General features: G+C 35.7%; 1 protein-coding gene across 2 annotated transcripts; it reads right to left on the bottom strand.

Annotated features, from left to right (window-relative positions):
• Positions 1 to 473: 473 nt before the first annotated feature.
• LOC124536672 (ubiquitin carboxyl-terminal hydrolase 16) lies at positions 474 to 10,503 on the bottom strand. Of its 2 annotated transcripts, none has more exons than XM_047113229.1 (7): positions 10,346 to 10,503; positions 9,297 to 10,171; positions 6,772 to 6,895; positions 5,486 to 5,636; positions 4,664 to 4,811; positions 4,241 to 4,336; positions 474 to 3,882 (listed from the first exon to the last, which is right to left on the bottom strand). In XM_047113229.1, exons 2-7 carry the CDS (start codon positions 10,141 to 10,143, stop codon positions 2,360 to 2,362), a joined length of 2,889 nt encoding a protein of 962 aa, XP_046969185.1. In that variant the 5' UTR covers positions 10,144 to 10,171; positions 10,346 to 10,503; the 3' UTR covers positions 474 to 2,359. The 2 variants fall into 2 exon arrangements, with proteins under 2 accessions (XP_046969185.1, XP_046969186.1); XM_047113230.1 differs by having other exon boundaries at positions 10,377 to 10,481.
• Between the last annotated feature and the right edge of the window lie 51 nt (positions 10,504 to 10,554).

The following is a 10,554-nucleotide window of genomic DNA, read 5'->3' as shown; positions in this document are numbered from 1 at the left end:
GTGAAAGTGTTGCCAGTTTATAGATTTGACCTTGACATAATAAGAAGTGCCTCACGGTGCTTTGCTATAATTCTTACTTTTTTCGAATTATTTAAAAATATATTACACACTTTATGAATAATTGAATGACAAATAGTTTTTGAATATGTCAATCTAATTAAAACTTCAGGCATTTTGCTAAAATTTCCACTTGCTTACAGTGCTTGTGACTGGACTATTTGCAGAATTATTTAAATCCGACATTGCTGTTTTAAAATAGCACCACTTTTAAATCAATCATATATCGAATCCTAGTAGTAGATATATCGATCATTATTTTACATATGGAGCTCATTTATTAGAAATGAACCATATTTTACACAGTTAGTTTGTGTTACAAAACGACATAATTTTGTAACTATTACTAACATTAAAACTTTTAGAACAATATACTCTACATATTACAATGTTTGTAGTTAAATAATAAACAATAATGTGTTTTAAAACTATATTTTATTTAATACACCTGTTCATAACACAATATGTGGTTTCAATATACAAAATTATCAAATACAATAACATAATCAACTCGGGTTAACTATCGTCACAAATCAATAGACTTACATACACGACAGAACGTTCTAGGAGCTTACAGTGAAACTATCGTCGGCTTACAATCGAAAATTGAACTAATAATATGTTGCCAGTGTCACAGGCGTGAATCATACATAATCTACTTTTAATTGTAATATTGCTACTTAAAAAACTTTCTCATTTATAGGAAGAAGATTTAATATAGTGTACAACAAAAAAATAACTTATTTTTAAGTTAAAACAATTTAAATTGAAATACTAATTCTTTGATACATATTATTAATTATATTAAGAAATCTTAGATATTTCACCGTAAACTCCTCCAAACGATCAGTATTAGTCAAACACGGAGCTGCATTAACTAAATTGAGCACTCAACTAATTAGTAATTAGTATAAAACAGGAGTGGTATGTCTATATGACAATATTTTAGCTAAAGTTAACGTTGTTTACAGAGTAGCGGTTCTCACATAAAATCATTAAAAACAAAATCAAATTTCAATACAACAGTTCACGATAACAAGGAACGCTACGCATATTATGATATTCTCAAAAAATATCATAATTAATAATCGGATCGAACATAATTGCGCTAAGTGTTAAGTTGTAAGGTAACGGCCACACCATTGCAACTGAGAAATCGTAGGTCTGACTGAGCCTTAAGTGCAATTATTTTCTTGTCACGTGAGACCACATCTAAAGCGTAACGAGACATCACAAAAAATAATAAATAATATTATCAGGGCGTTTAAATATCAATGCTGTTATAGTATACTTATAGCCAAAACTAACTTTACGTTAAAATGTTGACACTTCAATGGAAGACTAGACCATTGAGACGTAGTTCTGATCGGTAAAATACAGTAAAAAAAAACATATTACGTTACCTTCGTGTGATAAATTTAAGCCTTAATAAAAATCATTCTACATATTATTCATAAATACGTTAAAATAAAGGTGCACCAACACTGACTGGTATGTTTTTTATTACGAGTATGTATATTAAGCGGCATGAATCGTGAGCACAGACTTGACCTGCGAAGTAGTACATTTTTATATCTTTCAAGGAATGAAGGAGTCGGGGGTGCCTGGTCACGTGATTGGTCCGCTTGTTTTTTATTGGACTTCTCGCTTGCCAATTGGCCGAAAGTGTACATGGGCCAATTTGTCCCCACTACTGGCCCCTGTGCTCAAAACTTGTGCCGGCAGTTATACTAACTAAAGCAATTGGAAGAGTAAAGCTTAACTACAACTTTTCAAGGATTTCTAGCACTGCGTCACTTTAAAGGAAATTATTGAAATAGTTTTTTTGTTTGTTTGTACTTATGATTTTTAAGGCATTGTTATATTAATGGCAGTTATTTAAGAGAATAATCATTAATTTTATGATTAATTCAATTTTCGTAATTTTATAGTAATTGGCCGAGTTGTAAATGGAAGTAATTCGAAGGTAGTTTTTTTAAAGTATAGTTTGTGGATCGTTTTGTGTGTAGGAGCACCTTTAGACACAAAACCTCAGAAAAACATTATGTAAACTCTGTCACTATGATTATAAATCGACGGAACCACCGATATATGTATAAACGTAAACATAATTACATCGCATTATATATTCAACGATACATGAAAGGACGCACGCACGTTTCCCGTTCACAAAACGCAAGCGTCCACCAAACGAACACAGGAACCGTATGAAACCTACGCGACGAGTCGACTACCGAGGACTCACGACCGCCACGTCCCTCCCACCGACAATAAGTTACAATCCGAGGGGCCCAGCGCGCACTCACAGGATGCGCTCGTAGAACAGTAGGTAGGCCTGCGCGCGAAGCACCTTGTCCTCCGACACCTCGGACACCATGCTGTCCGACACGTAGAACCAGCGGCCGCGCGGCGCCGGCGCTCCCGCCGGGCCCTCGCCCGACTCGTAGCCCGACAGCTCGGACTCGGAGTCGGCGGGCGGCGGCAGGAACGAGCGGCGGGGCGCGCCCGGCCGCACCTTGACGTAGGCCACGTAGTGCCCGCCGTGCATGCCGCCCGAGTGCTCCACCACGCCGTACAGCGAGTACAGCAGGCCGCGCGCGCGCCGCTCGTCCTGCGCGCAGAAGGGCGCCACGTTGAGCACGGTGGGGAAGTCCACGTGCTTGGACATCTTGCGGAACATGCAGCGCGGCCCGAGCTGGAAGCGCTTCAGGTGCAGGATGAGCACGGGCGGCGGGCTCGACACGAGAAAGCGCTTCGTCGCGTTCGTGTACACGGTCTTGCCGTCCTTGCCGTTGATGCGCTCGGTGCAGGTCTCGCAGCCGACCTTGTTGTTGCCGGTGAGCAGCTCGAGCGCCGTGAACTGCGCGAGGCACGACTGGATGCTGCACTCGTCCTCGTCGCACACGTAGCGCGGCGACAGCGGGCTCTGGCGGGAGAACGACAGGAAGTCGCGGTTGCTCCTGTCGGCGTCGGCGCCGGGCTTGGCCCGCGGCGCCATGGGCGGCGGCGCGCTGGCGTCGGGCGCGGGCGACGGCGGCGCGGGCTTGGCCTCGTCCATGTCGAGCTTCAGCTTCTCCAGCTTGCTCGTGACGTCCTGGTTCATGTCACTGTACAGGGAGTCCTCGTTTCTGGCATTGTTGAACTCCCAGCTGTTCTCGAAGAGATCCCTGCAGGCTTGCACGCTGATGCCCCGGGAGACGACCTCGTTGGAGTACTCCGGAGCGAAGGATATTCTCGAGACCGGCCTCTCGAAGTCGCTCTTGACGGGCGACAGTTTGTTGTGCTGCGGACTGGATAGATCCAGGTTGATTTCGCTCGATAACGAACTATGGCTGCCTAGCTCTTTTCCGTTCAAAGGAGAATCTACATTATCGACTGTTTCCGTGGAATTGTGTTTGGTCGCTTCGGGACTGGCGACTCCTGAATCTGGGTTAGAGAAATTTTCTAGGGATACGAGAGGTTTATATTCGAGCGCTATAGCGGTCGTGGACGTGCCGACTTCTGCGAATTCTTTATCTTTGTCGGCCGTTTCCGGGGTGTTGTCCGTCTTCTCCTTGTCCAAATCGACGGGGCTGGTTCGGATGGAGTCGGAGCTGATGACCTTCTCGGAGTTGTATCCCGACTCCATGTGGTAGGCGGCGAAGTTGGCGGCCGTGTGGGCGATGGCCTGCGTGCCCGTGGACACGGAGTGCGTCTCCGTCTGCCGCGGCAGATCTTCCAGATTGTCCTCAACGTCGGCATCGGATTGTTCAGACGACGATTTCCCTTCTTCCTTGGACCCGTTGGCTTCCGTTGGTGAAGTCTTATCTTTGGAAATTGAATTTCCTGGAATAAGAAATTGTAAGATTTTTAAAAGATATTCTTATATACAAAGATACTTATGTCCCATGATAATGGAATGTTACCAAACATTATGATATATGTACTAAACTACAACTATAGTAATTCCGAATATTAACTGCGAACTTTACTATCTACATAAAAATTGCAAAAGCATTTTTTAATCAATATTGAATAAATTTAAAAACAGAATGAAACAAAAAGATGATTCAGAATCATTTTTTTTAAATAGCTGTTATACACTTGATAAATTTATTGTTTTCTTAATAACATATAGGTTGAATAAAACGAAGGAGTTAGTTAATTAAAATGGATATACATTCAAAGTACAACATATACAAACCTTTTTTCCTAGCGGCTTTTCTAGCGACGCGTTCTTTCTTCAGCTGATATTTCGAGGGTTTATTCTCCTCTTGAGCATTGTATAAATTACTTTCGTCTGAAATTTTAGCCCTTATTACGTATGACATAAGGTACTATGGGGTTAGTTTTCATTGGGATCGTTCATTTTAGTAATTTTAGACACAAATTAACATTGCAATTAATATAAATTTAAACTGTTATAGTTTGTAAGAAAAAAGTAATAATGACAAAAAGCCCATACATAACAAATCTTTAAAAAAATAGTTACAGTTGTGATAATATATAAAATAAATTTCAGATATTAAGCCGAGGCATTTTGTACTATTCCTTTTTTAATAGTATAATAATTAATATTGACAGATATTAAACACACTGCTTTGTAAATATTCCACCAAGTACGTACCATTGGGTGTTTTCCTTCTAACCAGAGCAGGTGGCTGAGGACGTGAAGCGGCAACAGGCAGAGAGAGATCAAGGAAGTATTCCGAACGATCTGATTGGTGGAAGCACTCCTGGCACTCTAGGGTCGATACTAGGAAACCTCGGAAGACCTACAAATAGTAGAGAAAAATATTAAACACACATATGTTAGATATGATCATTTTACACAGATATATGATACGGCTTCATTTATTATGGTCAGATAGATTGTAAGTTGGGAGACGTAAATTGTAAAAAGATGGGCATGTATTTTAGTTACACAGCCGACTGATGGAATATAAAGATTCAATAGTGTTTGTGTTTAGTTTGTGTTCCTTTTTTAAGTGAGGCACCTAGTCTCTCTGGAGACATACTGACTGAATTAGTAAAATGAACATTTCGTACAATACTGATCATTTAGTGATCTATGTGAATCTACGACATAAATATAATCTATGTGACATGTAAAGAAGATTGGTAGTTGTTATTATATAAGAAATATCCATTTCTCACATCACCAATATTTAATAGGGTGAGTTATAACTACAGGCACAAGGGACATAGCATCTTAGTTTCCAAGGTTGGTGGCGCATTGACGATGTAAGGAACATTTAATATTTCTTACAGCGCCATTGTCTATGGGTGATGGTGACCGCTTACCATCAGGTGGCCCATATGCTTGTCCGTCAACCTATTCCATAAAAAATATATATATATATATATGGGTATTGTTGACCAAACAACATCAAGCGGCCCATTTGCTGATCCCTCTACCCATTACATGAAAAAAATAGTATATAAATACCTGTTCTGGTCTAAGCATGGTGTCAGAGGCCTGTTGTCCATAGAACTTAACCTTCTGTTTAATTTCTCCGTCAACTTTAGCTGGATCAACCTTAGAACTAACACCCAAACTGCTTAGTATCACAGACTGGTAGCGACGTAGGTCCTCCGACCTGCAATATAATTTATTATTATAAAGACAACTTATCATTAAAAAATAATAACTAATTTTATTTCATGATTTATGTAATTTAATTGTCGCAAAAAAGTAACTACCAATTTTCTTGCCAGTATTCCTATTTTGAATTTACATTTCAAACAGTAGGTAATTTTAAATTAAATTTGACTTTGTCTAAGCAATGATTTGGTTGTGCTTAGATGCTTGAATAAGGCTTGAATGATGTATTTTCCATTTTGAATATCATTGATATAGCTCGCGTCACGTAAAAAGAACGCTGGCTGTCAACCTGCGCACTAGACTATTTATCGGTCTATTTGGTGGTATGAGGTGCGGCGGGTCAAGCGCCGCATGCTTGCCGGTGCGCTATTGGTTCGTCAGTCGCCCTTTGCTATCCACGCCGTGTCCACGTACATTACGAAATAGTTTTACATAGGAAAGAAAGAAATAATATTTATGACGTAAATTTTTTTATGAAGAGAGAGGCTGATATTAATGCAGTTGATAATAATTTATAACAATCTGTAAAATGGTGGTCCGTTTTATAGATTGGCTACAAAATGGTTCGAATCTAAATTTTAAAAGGATCAAAAGATTCGGAATTTCTTACTGTCTTTCTAACTAGCGGCAAAAATAAAAGAACTGTATAAAAAACCAATAACAGACATTGAAATCGAAAAAGGATTATCTACCACACCTTTAATTTTGTAATTAGATTAAATATTCTATCTTTAATCAAACACGTTTTTATTTATATTTAATTATATTCTGTCCAGTAAATTTTTCGGCGTGCCTATCAATATTTAATTTGCAAACCCGCGAGCGAGGCTCCTTCAAAAATAAACAATATACCTAGTACTTTGTTGCTCGATTGTACCCATGCGCAAGCACACCCCCTCCGCTTTCTTCCAGCGTTCTTTTTACACGACGCGGTCTATATCAATGTTTTATAAAAAGTAAAATTATAAAAATCTCTAGATAGAAGATAGTAATTTATATGACCCTCAGATGTCTACATTAGAATTTGTATAAAACTATATTTAAGATTCTTTTTTTGAATTTCTATTCAAAAAATGCCATATTTAGTTATTAATCAATATGATATTATTTTAAACGTAATAATGTCGTACCTAACAGCTTCAAGCAAATGTCTTAACAGTTCGTGGGCATCATGTTGGTCACCACCGCCGAGCTGCGGTAGCTTGTTGACTAGAGCTGACAGCAGCTTCCTAGGATTATATACTCCGCCTTCTCCTGAAAAATGATATTAATATTTTTTTATTAACATATCATTCAATGTAAAACAAGCAAACACAAATACTCTCTTATATAATAAACAACTATAAATCTCTTTCTGATTGAATGTGTTATAGATTATGTTGTGCTATATTGATTATGAATAAATTATGATAAAATTAAAAAAAAGTCACTGTGTGCCATGTCTTTCAAGAAGACAACAAGTTTGAAGTCTAGCGAATATATCTGCTGATGTTTTGTAAAAATTTAAAATATAAAACACCAAAATGTATAAATGTAAAAAAGGTATTGGCAATTATGAGCATGTGGATGTTGTAAATTAAATAACAATCAAAACTACTACAAATAGCTTATGATGTCAAAGTTGTGTTTTGTTCCTCCCCTTTGCCATTGAAATAGACATTACAGACATTATGAAACACATGTAACCTTGAAAGTGTTATGCCAAAAATCTTCACATAAATGTCAACACCAAGTGGGTTTTAATTTATTAAGATAAAAGGCATAGGGAAGTAAACAGAGCAATTTTTTAGACACTAATTTACATGGATAACAATAATAAGTTTAAGATATTAACTTAATTAGTAAAACACACTTAATTTGTATTGATTAAATATTACTATCTTATATTTAATGTTTATAATAAAAAAACAATCACCTTTTTTAGCACACCTTTGTATACCGATATAGAATATCAATTATCAATAAGGTGCAAAATAAGTGTTAAATAGAGACAGCAAGCATGGATTAGTTTAGCATTTCATACTTCATTTCCCAATATAAGTATATTATATAATGAAAAATGGTTTTATTTTATAACCACAAGTGGCATAAGGCTTCACTTGAGTATTATACAAGAAACATGAATATTAATAACACATAATAATACTTCTTTTCTACTTATGCAATACAAGTTAAGTGCAAATGAATGAATGAAAGAGATATTGTTTTAAACTGTGTGAATTTTTTATTTATACAACTGTATCAATTTTTCGAAAAGTTCAAGGATTGCTGTATTTCATAATAATAATACTATTTAGGTGAATAAGCTATTAAAAATACATTATTAGATAATAATAGACCTTGAGAAATAAATAAATAATGGCTTTGAAGCTGTTTCAAATAGAAATATGGTAAATGGCATTGTTAATACTACAATATGTAGAAAGAAAATTCTTGTTGAGTTTTTTTGCGAGATTTTCTCAAATCAAGTTGCTTCTACATTAAAGATAAATAGATTGATTTAGAATTTAACTTTGGAACATTCATGTTACACTATTAAATTAAATGTAAAACTATAAGCAGTTTTGAATATGGATTTTACAGAGCAGAATAAGTAACAAATTCAGCATTAGCTGTTATTGAACAATAGGAATGTCAATTAAATTTATGAATACTACCTCCATGCTTTCTTAATATCTTCTTTTGACCAGATATTATTAATAGGCCAAATTTTATTTCATAAAATAGTACAGAACAATTATAAATATCGCATTCAATTTTACACTTATGAAACATGAGATCAAATAAATTAAGTGACAAATTACGAAACACAATTTCTTAATCTTCTAAAACATTGTTTCATGCAAACACTGAATTAACGTAAGAAATCTAATGAATTGTATTTGTGATTATAAGTAGTAGTCAGTAAAAATTAATTATAATAAGAATGTGAGTGTGAAATTGTGTAAACATCACAAAAAAGTGAAATAGGTCATTCGGCTAATTATATATTTAGGTTACATTGTAAACTAATAGGAAATATATCGGTATATGCTGTAGAAACAAAACAACCACTTCTTACATTACAATACTGTATTCTACGGAAATAATTAAAGTAATTGTTTCATTAATTTATACTACTGAATTATTTTATCAATTTAAATCTTTAAAAATTGATATATATCTCCATTATATTTTGCCAAGGCTAAATTTGTACAACAAAGCATGAATATAATGAATATTATTAGTGAGAAATGATTTCTTGAACTCAATACGAATTACATCATTTAACTAAATTTTATTTTCAATATTCATCAATATGATAATGCTAAAATATTTATATTTATTCAAAAATAACAAATATTTATAAACATGTTTTCTCTTGTAAGTTTAAATTATTATCCAATATGAATTTACTTGTATTTTTATAAACATATTTTCAAATTAGAATTTATAATCTATAATCGAAAATAAAATGGAAAATTAGTATAGAATAACAATGATTGTGTCATTGAAAATGTACTTATATTTATTATCTAAGAACAAAGACTTTAAAGGCGCATAAGTAAAGTTCAAATAAGGTCAAATAATTAAAGATTATTATATTTAGTATTTATGCTTATTTAGGTTTTTATTTTTAATTAGTTTCTTATTAGAAATTTGCATAGTAACATACCTGCTTGCAATTCAGCCAGCGTCTCAGCTAAGGTCTTTGTCAAGACTCCCCACTCAGCTAATTGTCCTGTAATCGGTGGCAGGTCAACTTCTTTGTTCTCCTCGCCACTTTGGTCAGGCTTGATGGACAATTTACCTCCAGGTAAAGTAAACTTTTCCCCAGGATTAGCCATTTCTTGCAAAACATTTAACAAATAAGGTGTCTGAACTAAACATTGAATGACAGAATTGAAAAAGCATGTGTTTCCTAAATTAGTTAGTCCCCTCACTCGGGGCAAGTTCAATGCCATCGCCTTATCTTTACCCTTATCATTCCTTGACATTGTTTCTAATGGCATTGTGAGTTCTAGGGGCTTGGGTCCTTGGTTGTCGAAGGGCAGTTCTATTGGCGGTAGTTTCGGGTTACTCGATGATTGCTTTTTTAAATATTCAACACATTCATGAAGTTTTTTCGCACTTGAAGCTGTTACTTCGTTGTTGCAATTATAGCAATATATCTCCCAAGTTGTGGTGTTAGCTGTTAATGCATGGCAGTCAGAGTGGGGCGTGTTGAAGTGATTTAGAGCATGTTTATTACGTGTACGTCCACATAGTTGGGTTCCACAGCGCAAACACATCCATAGCGAGAGATCTTCCTCAAAATTTGGGTCAACTACTTCGGTACTCGCACTTTTCTTGCATTCTGCGCATTCTTTCTCGAAACCCCCATTTTTCAGTGATTTCTTCAGGCGCGTGAGGTCTACTGCTTTAGCTACATGGTGACATGCGGACTTAACAGTTTCGTCGCACGATTCAGTCGACTCGTCTCCATTTTCGCTAGGATCGCTTTGTCTCTTTTTTTTAACCATTGTCGCGTTAATCTAGGTTAGGAGTCGCCTGCAACGTAATCAGATACACATTTAAGAATAACTGCATGAACACAAAAAGAACAAGTTGACAAGTCTATGTCGATAGCCATTGCACGCGTGACAACGCAAATTCACATACAATATTTAGAGAATTCGTACACGTTTAAAAAATATATCTAATTCTATTTGGTACTGAACTTACAATTACATGCAACGTAAATTTTTTTATGTACCTAAGACGTCACAAATTATAGAAAAATCTAAAATTCTGAAATTTTGTCAGAGTATGAACCCACGATAGTCAGACATCTTTACGATGTTGCTATTTAAAATAACATATTTTTCTTAGGTATAGAACACATTATTGTATTCAATTGTCAAAAAAGTCGATTAAAGTATGGCTAATTCATA

Source organism: Vanessa cardui, chromosome 17, assembly GCF_905220365.1.
Source record: "Vanessa cardui chromosome 17, ilVanCard2.1, whole genome shotgun sequence".
NCBI lineage: Eukaryota > Metazoa > Arthropoda > Insecta > Lepidoptera > Nymphalidae > Vanessa > Vanessa cardui.
This window is presented reverse-complemented; position numbering and strand designations above follow the sequence as displayed.

Bases quoted from the DNA above. Each gene is read 5' to 3' on its own strand.
- LOC124536672 (XM_047113229.1), bottom strand. From the start codon at position 10,143: ATGGTTAAAAAAAAGAGACAAAGCGATCCTAGCGAAAATGGAGACGAG. The intron at 6,896-9,296 runs GTATGTTACTAT...ATCATTTTTCAG, and splicing joins GCTGGCTGAATTGCAAGCAG to GAGAAGGCGGAGTATATAAT. The intron at 4,337-4,663 runs GTACGTACTTGG...CTAAAATTTCAG, and splicing joins TAGAAGGAAAACACCCAATG to ACGAAAGTAATTTATACAAT.